This window comes from Engraulis encrasicolus, chromosome 20, assembly GCF_034702125.1.
Source record: "Engraulis encrasicolus isolate BLACKSEA-1 chromosome 20, IST_EnEncr_1.0, whole genome shotgun sequence".
Taxonomy (NCBI): Eukaryota; Metazoa; Chordata; class Actinopteri; order Clupeiformes; family Engraulidae; genus Engraulis; species Engraulis encrasicolus.
The window spans coordinates 25054786-25069980 of NC_085876.1; the positions used below are offsets into that span (position 1 = coordinate 25054786).

Consider the following 15195-nt stretch of genomic DNA (forward strand, 5'->3'; position numbering starts at 1 on the left):
TCAAGGGAGTTATTTAACACATTTTTGCCCCTGAGAGAACAAGTGAATACTGTTTAATATATCCCCGAAAAACAGTATTTCAGTGGTACTACTTTGACTAACCACCAATGAATATATTAGGTATTAACACAATATCTGTGCATAGATTTGCACAAAAAAAATGTGTATGGTAACTGTCTATAATATGTACATGAACTGATTTAATTTTGGATGCCAACACTTTCAAGATGGCCGACATTCAAGATGGCCGATTTGTGGGCCAGGCATCTTTCAACATAACCGACAGTTTATTTGTCATAACTTTTGAATGGATGCTTGGATTTATACTAAACCTTGTGTGATAACACTCTATAATGAGTAAATAAGCCATGTAAAATTGTGAGGCCAGTGCTTTAAAGATAGCTGAATTTCAAGATGGCTGACTTTGAAGTTGGCAATCTTTCGAGACGGCCTACCTTTTGTTTACGCCACAACTTTTCAGTGGGTGCTTGGATTTGCAGTAAATCTCGTGTGTTAATAATATAATTGGTTTATGAGCTGTTTGAAATTTCGAGATTATGCTTTTAAAATGGCTGACTTTCAAAATGGTTGACTTTGTACAATAATTTTTGATCGGGTTGACAGATTTGCACAAACGTTGTGTGCTAATTAGCCTAATTATAACATACACATGAAGTCAAAACATTTTGGAGGCTTCAAATGGTCAAGATGACAGTAGCTTTATGCTCTAATCTGGGGTTTGGGGATTTTTGTGGTATATCTCTGGCAGTCTGGGGAGGCTGCATAGGCCTTGTTCGCTTTTCTACATGTACTCAGAGTGAAAGCTCATAAAACAGTTCTGTACACCTATTATAACATTTTTAATGTTCATTACAGACTACCTTTTACACTAATTATAAATATTATCAGTTATCAATCATTCAATCAATAAATAAATCAATTAATCAATCAATTAGAATTGGGTATTTGTATCAATACACTTTCCCTATTGACCGTCTTGTTCCATTACCGCACAATTGCTACGTGTACATGATGTTTTGAATCGGATCTAATAGATCGGATTTAAGTAGATCGGATTAAGAGTTATTTTGCGACGTGTATACATGGCAATTTCACTTAAATGCGATTAAACGTCTGGGGAAAATAAAGCATTGCGATTGGACTGAGGACGCACGTGCTGAGTGAGCCAAATAAGGCGTGGGGGCGTGGTCGCCAAACCTCCGGGGAACTACTGGGACACAAGCTTATCTTCAGCCCGAAAATGAATTCCCTCAGTGGACTCAAGGCTGGTAAAATCCCCTTTGGGTCTGGTTCTTTCAAATGCTAGTTAGCACCCTCCTAGCTTAGAAAAACGAACTGGTGAAAGGGTGATGTGGAGTAACTTTGTTGTGCTTAATTACTTCGTGGGGCACTTTTACATCAATATATGGAAGCCACAACATTTATAGTCGCTTAGGGACTTTAAATTAAGCAAAACTTTCATGTGAAAATCAACAGGAAGTGCCGCCATCTTTTTCTCACTGACAAAGAGCACGGGCTCTTGGCGCCATCGTGTGGTCAACGAGCATGCGTGGAACGACCGGATTTATTGTAATTCTGATTAAAAGGTTACATGACAGAGGAACGTGTTTAATCGGATTTAAAAGAGGAATAAACCACCCACTTTAATCGGACTTAAGTTTAAATCGGAATAAACTTAAATCCTGTTCGGTAAGTGTTTACATGATGTTTTTAAAGTGGAATTAAGTTTTAATGAGATTTAAAGTGAGTTAAATCGGATTTAAATGCCTCATGTAAACGTACCAAATGTTGCCGTATGGCAACATAACTATTTTTAATCATAAAATGGAAATAATTTTAGTTGAAAACAAAACAAATGGTGAAAACAGATCATGACTAACTATAGATCATCCCAATATTTTTTTAAATTTTGTAAATATTGCAAAAAGTGTGAAAAATCTTGGCCAATGGCAGAGCAATCTGTCAAGGACACACGCTCATGTACAGTGAGGGAAAGAGCGAGCCTGGGGCAGTGTGTGTTGTCAGGTGATGTCAAGAAACCACATCATTGGATAATACAAGGTCACAGTTTCAATATAAAAACCAATCAGTGTCTATTATTTATATTTAAATACCAGGAAATGCCAAAAGAATGGTATGTTGCCATATGGCAACACCGTGCAGTATAGGGTTAAGCTATGTTACTCATAGACTCATAAAGGAGCATTTCAAGAAAAACAATGGATACACAAATAAGTAAGCCCAAAAACGAGAAATTGTATAAACGTAACCATTGCTAATTTTTGGGCTTTCTTTCTTATATTTTCATGAATTGATGGTTGACAGTGTCATTGATTTCTTATTTTGCAGGTTCATTATCTTTGTAAGAGAGGGTTGTGTTTAGAGATGGGATTTATGGCTCTTTAACGGGATCCGGATCTTAGTGGCTCGTTCCTTTCAAAGAGCCGTTCAAAAAACTGGCTCTTTTGGCTCTTTTTTAAATTATGTATTCAGTGTTAAGAATGTAATATTTTGACTCCATCTCAAGGTAATTTTGTCCAAACAACAACTGATTATTCTCCTGCTTCTAAAGACCGTTTTTGCCTCTCTTTGAGGTAAACAATTGTGTTTTTTCCCAAATTTAATTACTCTCGAGGTCACGTGCTTAAAATGAATGAAAAATGAACGAAACAACGGTCGAGTGGCTCCCCCAGCTGTGATTCTGTTCCCAGCGTTCACTTCAGGGAGCCTTTCAAAAGAACCGGCTCGTTCATGAACGACATACCTCTAGTTGTGTTCCTTCTGCCAAGTTTGGCAGATTTTGAGGAACCACATGGCTTGAAACTGCCACCACCGCCACCAACAATTTTTTTTTAACTGGTGGAATGTGTATTTCTGTTTCTTCTCTTTATTGAAATGTTTTTTTTCTATATTTCTCATATTTTTTTTGTTTCTCTCCTTTTGCATGTTTCTCCCATCCCATTGGAGCATACATTTGGTATCAACATCCACAGATACACTTTCCTTTTTCTATGGAAATAATTCAGAAAATTTCAGGAGACGTAGCTTACCACAGTACAGTTCTAGAGAGTTCATGTCTCTCTGCGTTTTATCCCACAGCACATACTTTTTAGGAAAATACAAATCCCCCCTCCCCAACACACACTCACACACACACACACACACACACACACACACACACACACACACACAAACGATTATGCAAGCACACGTCCCATTCCAAAACTGTCTTGTGGCGTTGTACACTTTCCACCCTGTAGGTGGCAGCATCGCAGCAGATCTCTCAGGGCATCATATTTATGCCTCAAACACACACAACGGCTGGTTTTCAATTACCATCCTCATTTCAGGAATCAATTTAAGCGCGATTAAGGAGCCAGTAAAGCGTTCCCTTGGGACTCTGCCGTTACCACAAAGTCAGCAAACATGGTTTCAGCACAAACGTCAGCAGCAATGACACAATTGGGCCTATGTTCTGTAAGGGAGCATGACGTCAAAGATGGGACAGAAAGAATGTTTGTTTTACAGGTTTTTAAAAAATAGGAAGTGGGATATGTGGATGGTAATGGATGGAAATATATTTAGTGTGTGTGTGTGTGCTGGGAATGGGGCATATTTTAAGAAGTGTGTGCTCGTGTGCATGCGTGCTTGCGTACACACATGTGTGTCCATATACACCACGTTATAATATCTTTGTCTGTGTGTCTTGGGAGTGTGGGCGCGTTTGTGTGGTCTCTCTCTCCCTAGTGTGTTTCTGCGTGGGTGGTTACAGGGCATAGGTGGGTGGTGGGGGGCAGTAGGAAATCTGACTGTAAGCCTTCCTTATGGGGGGGTCAGTGAGTATCTCACTTCACTCTGGTATTAGCATATTGGATTACAGGCCATGGTCATAATAATTTGCCCTGCACGTGATCAGCCACTAATAGAAAAATAATGTGGTTAGTGGGGGATGGGGATGAATGAATGGAAAAAGCTGTGGCTATGGGATTTTTTTTTTTTTACCTCAAGGACAAGAGCTCTAAAGGCGTAAAAAGGAAAGTGGAGTTTAAAGGGGTTTTTTATATCAGGTACAGCTGGGGTCAGAAAAGGGACACCCAATGGCTTATAATGAACCCTGTGTGTGTGTGTGTGTGTGTGTGTGTGTGTGTGTGTGTGTGTGTGTGTGTGTGTGTGTGTGTGTGTGTGTGTGTGTGTGTGTGTGTGCTTGCGCATGCGCATGCATGTGTGTGTGAATGCTTGCATGTGTGCGTGTGCGTGAATGCTTGTGTGTGTGTGTGTGCACGTGTGCAGTGTGTGATGGTATGACACACAATGTGTGTATGTGTGGTTTTCAGTCTTTCATGACTGTGTTGTCAGATGTTTGCAGATGTGGGGCAGTAAGCCTTTGTGTGTGTGTGTGTGTGTGTGAGAGAGAGAGAGAGAGAGAGAGAGAGAGAGAGAGAGAGAGAGAGAGAGTGTGTGCAGTTATGGAGATAGTGTGTTACAGAGGTTGTTACAGTAGCCCTCCAGGTCTTAGGGGGGTACCAGGGTCCTAGATCAGGTGGAGGGTTGTGTGTGTGTGTGTGTGTGTGTGTGTGTGTGTGTGTGTGTGTGTGTGTGTGTGTGTGTGTGTGTGTGTGTGTGTGTGTGTGTGTGTGTGTGTGTGGAGGGCTGGTCTGATACAGCAGCACTAATTGACATTATCAGCAGATTAGTGAGCTAATGGTCTTTTTCTCTGACTGGAATGGCAAACACCATTTGGCCTTTCCAGACCAAGAAATGGAAAACAACAACAACAAAAACCCAAAACAAACAAACAAAACCTTGCATCTTTCAACCACATCAGGTAATATAAGAGATGATGAGAGAGGGGAGCAGAGTGGAGATGGTTATTATGATTATAATCTATCTATCTTATTATAATCGAGCTATCTGATTTATGTGTGTCTGCTTGTTTGTTTTGTTGTATCTATTTGTTTGCACTCTGGGGCACTGACAACTCAGACAAACAGAACTCAAACAGCTATTTTCCCTTCAACAGACATCTCCCATGTACTGTATATAGAAAAGAAAGAGAGAGAAAATATAATGTATAAATAGAGAGAATAATACCAAAATATATATACCTGTATATTGCTCTTGTTCTCTCTCTGTCTCTCCTCTCTCTTTCTCTCTCTCTCTTTCTTTTTATATATGTGGAAAATGTTTATTGAAATGGAAATAAAACATATAACACATTAAAAAATAAATGGCATTAACCCCTACACATAGACACGCCACTGAAAATATGCCCTGAATCCAGTGAAGGAATACTGCATGGGAAGATTCTGTCCAAAAATGCAGATTGAAAAGCAAAAGAAAGGTCTAGGATATTTCAAAAGCGGGCAGAAGAAAGGCAGATTATTTTTTTAGGGTGACCACAGTGACATTAAAAGATGGTTGTTTATAATTCTGTCAACCCCATCCGGACACACACATACACACACACACGCACACACACTCACACACACACACACACACACACACACAACCATCCATGTCCCATGTAAAAACGCTGTGTGTGTGATGTTGTGCAGAGGTGTTAGTGACAAATTCCTCTCGTCCTTCTCAGGACCCAGCTTTGAGGCTATGAGCTCTAGAACCCTAGTGCATTCTAATGACCCCCCAACACACACACACACACACACACAGTCCCATTCCACATGCACTCTCTGCTGTGCTGACTGGATGAGGCCTGTGTCCCTACACATAAAAGTGTGTGTGTGTGTGCGTGTGTGTATGTTTGTGTATGTGTGTGTGGGTGCGTGTGTGTGTATGTGTGTGTGGGTGCGTATGTTTGTGTGAGAGTGTGTGTACGTGCGTGTGTGTGTGTGTGTGTGTGCAGCCAGGGCTCGGCTTGAAGGGGAGAGTTTGAGAGTGCAGCGTGGCTCGCCTAGCAACCAGGCCTCATTCCAGCAGAGGGGTCTTGGTGGCCCCCTCTCTCCCTTTCTCTCTCTCTTTCTGCTCTCTCTCTCTGTCTCTCATTTACTTGTCCTTCATTTCTATCTAGCTATCTCACTCCCTTCTCCTTCATCCCTCCCTCTCATCTCTTTCTTTTTTACTTTCCTCACTCTTTCTCCGTCTCACTTCATCTTTCATTCTGTGTCTATTGCGCTCGCCATGTGTTTCTTCCTTCTATCTTTGTCCCTCCCCTTCTCTCTCTCTCTCTCTCTCTCTCTCTCTCTCTCTCTCTCTCTCTCTCTCTGCCTCACCCCCTCGACCCGGTCCGTCACTCTGTTTGCTTGTAATTGATTACGTTAATATAAACCCTGGACACAGTGGAGGAAAGAGAGACAGAGACAGAAAGGGAGAGAGAGAGGACGATGTGTGTGTGTGTGAAAGAGAGTTCCCTCGTAAGAGTCCACTGTTGATGACACAAACACATGTATGTAGCGAGATATACAACCCGGCAGTCTTTATTAAACAGAGACAAACACATGTACACACACATTCAGGCATACCTGCACACTTTCAAACTCACATGATACACACACACACACACACACACACATACACATTCAGGCATACGTGCACACTTTCAAACTCACATCACACACACACAAACACACAACAAAATAAAGAATAGTATTGTGTGTGTGTGTGTGCGTGTGCATGCACCATCTTCCCTTCAAGACAAAAAGTATGTTTCAGTAAATATAGTATATATTTTATTTTATTTACATTCACAATGACATCACAGGAAAGTATGCCATCCAACGACATGAGGAACAATATATATTGGACTCCTGCCTTTCTTGTCTGACTGCATGTGTGTGTGTGTGTGTGTGTGTGTGTGTGTGTGTGTGTGTGTGTGTGTGTGTGTGTGTGTGTGTGTGTGTGTTTGAATTGTGGGCACAAATAAAGAAGTAAACTGTGTGTGTGTGTGTGTGTGTGTGTGTGTGTGAGCGCGCACACACATGTAGGCATTTGTATCTTACTACATGTGCGCTTTGGAGCAGGGGCCATGGATGTGTAAACGATAAATCTTTAAATAGTGATATCCTGGATGTAGCAGAGTATTTTAAGACCATATGTCTCTCTCTCTCACTCTTGCACATGTGTATCGTGTGTGTGTGCGTGCGTGTGTGTGTGCGTGTGCATGTGTGTAGCATGTTTACATTTGTGTGTGTTCTGTGTATGTGTGTGTGTGCATGTGTGTAGTATGTGTACATTTGTGTGTATGTGTGAGTGTGTGTGTGCATGTGTGTGCCACTGTGTCTGGGTGGTGGTGGTGGGGGGGGGGTAATATAGCTGTGCTTTATATGGGGGTGTGAGCGAGAGAGATAACCGTCAGTAAATCTATCTCCTCTATGAAGTACCTCGCCGTGGGGGGATTACCCCTATCGCCCTCATATTTGACACTGCCCATGTGGATCCCCGCATGGGTTTCAACCTGCCCCCATTTCTCTGGGTGTCCGACTGAAAAAATATCTTTGTAACCGTAGCCTATCGCACATCTATTTTAACTGGATTATTTTCTCCCACCCGGGACACCTCCTCCTCCACGAGGATATATGTGTTACCGACTAAATGATGTGTGCACGTTTTTTTATTTCATGTGTCTATTTATTTCACTTGGTAAAGGCAGCAAGCGCAGGAGTTGGTTGTGCTGCTCAAAAAAAATGTTGTTGCCAACAGCTATTTTGTATTTTATTTTTAGTATGCGGCTGCTCAGTGTTCAAATTTTATGTTTTGCATGCACTGGTTTATACTCTGATTCAACACTTTTTTTTGGTAAGGTAGTCTACCTATCTGTCTTATTTACTCATTCATTTATGCATGCACAGTCCCCTTGAAGCAGGCGTGCACACACACACACACACACACACACACACACACACACACACACACACACACACACACATACACATACACACACACACACACACACCACAACACTAAACAACACACACCTCCATCAGGTTTGTCCTTCACACCTTCCTGGTTTCACTTATTCATTTTCCCGAATTTCCTCCAAACTTGGCCTTTCAAACGGCCTGCCATTTAATGTCTTATCGAGGCGGGCCCACAAAGGCCAAGGATGGCCCGGTTGCTGCTGCATTAGCATGGGACAGATACGCCGTAACATGGCCAGTGCTCGGCTCGGGATTACAGCCTTTGATTGACACCCTATACCTGACCAGGTGGAATGACAGATAGCACCGCTGTGTCTGTCGTGTCCTTGGAAAAAAAGAGGGAGGAGGAGAGGAGGAAACAACATTTTTAAAAAGCTAAAAACGAAGGAATGATGGAATAAGCAACCGCGTATTGCTTTGGAAATGGATGTCCACCTTCCGGCACACTGGATAAACTGTTGATGTAAAACCCATCGCTCCCCACAGCACGATCAAAGACTTCATCTGCCTTTTTTCTTGCATCTGGGCTGATGGCGTCCGACAAATAAACAACTGAATCCAGTTGTTGATTGGGTTTCACCAGGCATTTATAAGTCTGTAATTTCCAATGTCATCACAAACATTTCCAAAGAACAAATCTCTGGAACTTACATTTCTGATTCCAAACCGCAATTGCGTAATGACTTATTGACCTTTTTGTCACTTGGGAGCTTTAACACAACACTGCAGCGTTTCTGCTGAGTCGTGGCGTTTCCCTTCAGCTCTCTCTCTCTCGCTCTCTCTCTCTCAAAAAAGACAACATGTTTTAATGATCCGCCATCATGCATTTCATTAGCTCGCCAATAAATCTCCATCTTTGTCACGCGGGAAGAATGTGTTCGGCTGTTGCCGTGCACTCGCGCGACCCCAAAACAGATGTGGGTCTGTCACTGTTCCACTCGTATCATTTGTGAAGAGAAAAAATATTATTCACACCACCGCCCACCTCCCGGATTGTCTTACTGCCGAGCGCATGAAGTATAAACACATCTTCAAACAATTACGAATTAGTCACCTTATATTTAGATTATCTTCGCGTAAACATGCAGATATATTTTGGTGTCTCGAAGCACGCTGGTCCGGCAGGGGATTGTTCTTCTAACTGTGCAGAATACTGCGTTGGACAATTGGGAGCAAAAGGAGACGCTTTGCGGTTAAATTTGAAGACTTCGACTTGATATGGGAGTTAAACTCCCCTGTGTAGGCCTAGGCTACATGCAACCTGCAACACCCAGCAAAACACGCGCGCGCGCGCGCGCACACACACACACACACACACACACACACACACACACACACACACACACACACACAGAGAGAGAGAGATATCCTGACGAGTTCCTCTCGACACCTTCTCCAAATCTTGTCTTGCACTGGCATGATCTCACTTAAGCCTACCCGGCAGGCCGCATGCTGGTTCGCGGGGCACCAGCTGTTATAGCAACAGCTGATCTGTATTTCATTCTGACACCTGCACATGTCTACATACAGCTATTTATTTTATCGCTGATTCATCAAGGCGTCTTTTATTATGCCGTAGGCCTATTTTACCATGCTTCAGGTGGGAATCCGCTATAACTTTTTTCTTCAATTACAGGCCAGTATTACAAGATAGTTTAGGTAGGCTATTGATTGACACGCCCTAAATATTGTTGGCGACATGGCTTGATTTTCGACTCATGTCGTATGTAAGGAAATTAATGAAGACAAAAGCACATTTGACCTTTGTTGGGTCTGAAATGTAGAAATCTCGGACTCAGATCCCAAGCTTCTAAAATAACACAACTGTCAATGTCCACACATTGGTATCCAATTTAGGAGGTTGCTTTTAAATTGTATTTCTTTGTAGACACTTAAATAAACAGAGGTTAAACGTGCAATTCTATACCATCCACAATCATGTCTCACGTGCATGTGGTTCATAGATTCCGTTCAGTGTCCACCCATAAGGTCTTAGGAGGTTCAACATCATTCAAGTCTTAGGAGGTTCAATATCCTACATTCTGAATTAGGTCATCGCCCTATGTATGTCCCTTTTATTAGGCTAATAATAATAATTTAGATTTTTGAACACAAGTATCATTTATGTGGGCATACAAAATCGAAATCCCAAAGAGGTGGAAAATTATGTCGTCTGTGCTGCCAACATAGTGTATGTCTATGTCAGGTCCATTTTCAACAGATAGAGGTCGCTAGTCTCAAACTACTGGAAGGCACTCGTTTCTGAAGGATGGGAACGTCATTGATTATAGACGCCCCGCACAGTCGACAAATTAATTGTAGTGGAATTCTTTAAAAAAACGATTAACAAATTTCTACTGCAGACTAAATGGGAAGAGAATATCGATAAATATGCAACAATTCAGTTGAAAAACACACGTCTTGCCTTCTTAAAAATGTTAATTGTAGGAATTAATTTACGCAGGATTTATTTTTTACATGGAGTGTGTTTCAGGAATATGGAAGTGAAAGCAGTAGGCCTTATCATAAAAATGTCAGAGAAACGATCTGATATTTCGTTTTCTTTATTACACAAAATATAATCTTTGCACAAATTTTCAGCTGCTGTTTTTTGTACAAATATCTTCCATAAAGTAATAATGAAAAAAAGAACATATGCTACAAGATAAACGCGAAATCAAACATGAATTGAAATCATGTGATATGTTATGGGGTCTGTATATTTTCTAGGACACTGTTATAGGACATATAAGCTAACTTGAACTTGATTTGTTTTTAAATAATTTATTTTCTCGTCTTGGTGCTCAGGAAACGGTCTTTAGAATCCGCTGTGTCGCTTCATGGTGAGCCCTGATGATAACAAAAGAAGACAAAAACATTTTTTTAGACTTGACACCCATTGCCAACTCATCTATAACTTTTGAAAGCAAGTACACATGTATGCAGTATGCATTATGCACTATGCATGTTAAATGTATACAGTGCACTATAGAATAAATATGAACATAAAAGTTTGCAACAGAGGCTATAACCTAATTTACGAGTAGTACCTTTCATGCATTTGTTGGAACGGTGATCTCAGCACTGGTGTCCGAGGCTCAATCCTTTGGCTGTTGTCTTGATCTAAAAAGTCACAATAAAATATATAAAATTACAATTTAGCATTGGAATAATGCGCCAAATATGCAGTGTAAACATTTGTTTAAAGATTTTGCATGTTGGCGACATAAGAGTATTTTTGCTATAAAATAGCAAAATGAAATGCATTGTGCATACCATGGCGTTGTGGGCTGAAGCCGTCGGATGAGTTATCGCTGTCTCCCTCTGGACCCGAATGGCCTGGCGGTGAGGGTGACCTCTTGATGTGCGTCGCGGGACTGTGGCTGAAGTGATGACCGCCTTGTTGGTTGACACCTAGCAGTGACCTGACGTTCATGAGGGAGTTGGCGCTGAGAAACGCGGCACTTGCCGCCCAATTATGAAGCTTTCCAATCTGGCAAGTGTATATTCCGTGGGTCGGCAGGAATGCCGGATGGTGAGAAGGCAGAGAAGAGGCGCGCAGGCCTACGGGGGCCGAGAGCGCACTGGCCTTCTGCGAGTTATCAGGACTCGTCGCCGTCTCCGCCAAAGACCATATTTTTGGCTTAGTGTTTTGGGGACGTTGGCATCCGGGGGCCTCGGGAGAAAGTGCGGGGACGTTTTTGACAGCTTGGGATTCTTTATTATTGTTTGTAATTGAGTCATTCACACCCTTGATCTCGGGAATAGATAATGTCCGTTTTGGTTCCATGTTTTCCACATTCAAATCGAGCTCGGCGGGGCTCGGCCTTTCCAACGAGGACCCTTGCTCCAGCTTTCTCTGCTCCTCGATGCCATCGTCTGTTTTGACGACATCGATGCTCTCCAAATCGATCTCTTCGTCGTCCTCGTTCTTGTCGTGATCATCGTCGTTGTCGCTGTCAAATATCCTGCCATCACGGTCCTCCGCGCTGCGTCCCCACGTCACCTTGTTCTCCTTTTTCAGCCGTCGGCGCGCGTTGGCGAACCACGTGGACACCTGTGTGAGGGTCATCTTGGTAATGATGGCGAGCATGATCTTCTCGCCCTTGGTGGGGTAGGGGTTCTTCTTGTGCTCCTGTAGCCAGGCTTTCAGCGTGCTAGTCGTTTCCCGGGTGGCACTCTTCGCCCGGGACGGGTCGCCATACTGATACTGGCCGTATGGGTAAAAGCCTTGAGCTGGGTGTACAAAACCCGAGGGATGCGCACCGGGAGAATCCTTCAATTCGTATTGCGAGCCCTATAACAGACAAAGGGAACAGAGCACAACGTTTAGGCCTTACATCCCTGAGCCAACTACGTGGTTTAATTCACCATGAAAGCCTCAGGTGAGACAACTGATCACAAGGCCTAAAGTTTCAGTAATGCGTAAAAAGTTTAAATTGCATGCGTAAAAGTACAAATTGCATTTCGCATTCATAACATCGGCATTCAATAATCCTGAATAGATTTTTCTTGTCATATTTGTTCAGATGCGTTGGTAGGCATTGTGGACATGTAATGCTTTTCATTTCAGGAAATTCATAGTCTACAATAACAATGCAGGTTGCATCTCTATTGCTAGCTGTTTCTTTTGCACAAGATTTAACAGAATTACTTATCTTGGGTATACTACAAACAAAGTTGATATTAGGTAATTTAGCTGTTTGCTTCACAGCAGAATGGGGTTACATAATGACCTCGGACAAGGGGCACCACCAGAGCTCTTGGTCATTTACAATTGACACATCATCATCATCATCATGGCAAGACGTTTAAATAATTCCAAAATTGTTACCAGCACAAAATAAATTATTCGACACAATATTCCCAACTCCGTGCTCATATATTTTTTTGGCATGCGCTTTATTGGCAATTTGCCGTTTTTTTGGCAGCCTGGTTGCAAATAGATAATGAAAAAAACCTTTCCGATTTTAGGTTCATTTTTTTAACAACTTTTCATCTTCTCAGGACTTATTACCGTGCCACCGTGCAGATAAACATTTGCGAGTTAAGTCCTCTTACCATTTGGGACAACAGTGCCAGCTCGGCGCTGTTATACGGAAGAAACGCGCTGTAGTTTTGAGCAGTCCACGGGTTTGCGTACATGCCCAACATCGGTGTGACTGGCGGCGCTGCCGCGGCTGCTGCTGAAGCGGAAGGATTCCCCGCACTCTCCGAACTCCCTTCCCGAGTCGATGCGGACAAAACACCCGTCCGCTCCCCTCCGTACGCCTCTGGGGAGGCACTCAAAAACTGGGGATAGCCCAGCTGCGGGAAAGACATGTCCAATTTCAGTCAAGCCACTCGGAAGGGGAAAAGGTGGGGGAACGAAACTCCAGAAAGATTAGTAAGATGTCAAAATCACTGCTGACTGACTCGCTCCGTTCGCGGCTGGTTGTCCCAGGGATAGACTCCAAGCGGCAGTTGAGCGCCAAGTGATGTGACTACCCTCAGGACTTCTCACAATTTGAAGTTGACGGTTTGATTGGCATGCTACTTAAGCGCGAGGCCCCTCCTATATCGGGAGCATACGATTAGTGCATTGGTCGGGGCTGTCGGTGTGTGTGTGTGTGTGTGTGTGTGTGTGTGTGTGTGTGTGTGTGTGTGTGTGTGTGTTAAGGGGAGGATAAGGAGGGAGGAGTGAGGGGTGATTATAGGCTATTTAAGTGTTTATTTTCTGGGGGTAAAAGTTTGGTTGTGGGTAAGTGACAAACGACAGAGGCTATATATTTCCAGGGCAATATTTGCATTTGTTTATTCTGAACTCTCTTTAAGTCCGTCTTTCTTAATTCTAAAATTATATCAACAGTAAGCCTGATGTCTCTGTAGTAGCCTACACCAAATAGGCTACTGTAGGCTATATCGTTGCCAAAATGTTTTCTATGTGAGCACAACTGAGAATTATTTGGTAGTTTATTGTTTATTATAAGACACTCCCACACAAACCATTGATGAATATAGCTTGAATTCACACGATTTCATTACCTGACACTTTAACCCAAGCCCGAGAATTAATTTGCCATTTGGAGATATTAAATTATTGCTAATGTGTAGGATGCGCACGACAGCTTTTACGCAGAGGGGAGGAAGATATGGGGAAACAATTTCAGCCTGGTATGTAAATGCCTGACAGCAGTGCAGAGTATTGTGTCATCATTGTCACACACACACACACACACACACACACACACACACACACACACACACACACACACACACACACACACACACACACACACACACAGACACAGACACACACACACACACACTTCGTTAAGGGGAGAGGGAAAAAAGAGGGACTCAATAACATCCAACAGGGAAACAGACGATCCCGTTTATGGTAATTTGGCCATTAGCATCATACAGGTTGTCCCGTGATAAGGCGTCAGGTTAATGAAATGCCTCTTTCTGTCGAGCCATTTGATCCCTCTGAGAGGTTGTGATAAGCAGCCAACCAGAGAAACCTGCAATTAAAATCACAGCCCTATCTCTCCGTCCCAGTATATTCTCCTCTCCCCGTCCTCTCATCTCAGGCTGGTAATGAGGGCTAACACCCCTGTCTTTGCTAATCCTCCCCCTGGGTACTCCACTGCTATCAGATGTTAGCTTTGTAATTATTTATCCAAAAAAGTCATAATTTCATGCTTGAGCAGCAAATGAGTTTGGCGGGGCTGGTTAGTTAATTCTCTCCGTGTCCTGCGATGCGTAGAGAGGGATTTAATGATTTAATTACCGCGGTTAGCCCTCGTTTTGGCAAAGGCGATTTGAAAAAAAAAGTTCCCCTCCCTCATAGAATTTTAATAATGCTTTATATAGAATACAGTATACAAGTCTCTCTCTCTCTCTCTCTCTCTCTCTCTCTCTCTCTCTCTCTCTCTCTCGGCTACGTGTGTAGGCAGTCTTCCCACAGAAGAGCAAGCCAGCCAATTTGTGTGGCATTAAAAAACCAACACTGCACAGCAATGGCAAAGCCGAGGAAGCCCATCTGGCTAACCCCCAACATGAAATGATATGTTAAAAAGAGTCATTCTTCTGCCCGGCATACCCTGTCCGTCAACCACGCTCGGTGTGTTTGTCAGTCACAGTTTAGAGGCACCTCAGCGCATGCGAGTGACACTTGAAAAACGGCTCGACGTTTCCCTGCTGATGGGATAATTTAGTCATCTCTCTCTCTCTCCCCGCCATCTTTTTGTAGACACGATTTCCATAGAGTCTCGGTGGAAATATGTACTGTTAATAAATTCCTCCGACTTATCTCGTC

The 15195-nt window shown here is 42.8% G+C and overlaps 1 protein-coding gene across 1 annotated transcript; it reads right to left on the minus strand.

Annotated features, from left to right (window-relative positions):
• Positions 1-10499: 10499 nt before the first annotated feature.
• irx1b (iroquois homeobox 1b) lies at positions 10500-13388 on the minus strand. The gene is made up of 4 exons (XM_063184860.1): positions 12957-13388; positions 11172-12192; positions 10946-11018; positions 10500-10745 (listed from the first exon to the last, which is right to left on the minus strand). Exons 1-4 carry the CDS (start codon positions 13215-13217, stop codon positions 10700-10702), a joined length of 1401 nt encoding a protein of 466 aa, XP_063040930.1. The 5' UTR covers positions 13218-13388; the 3' UTR covers positions 10500-10699.
• Between the last annotated feature and the right edge of the window lie 1807 nt (positions 13389-15195).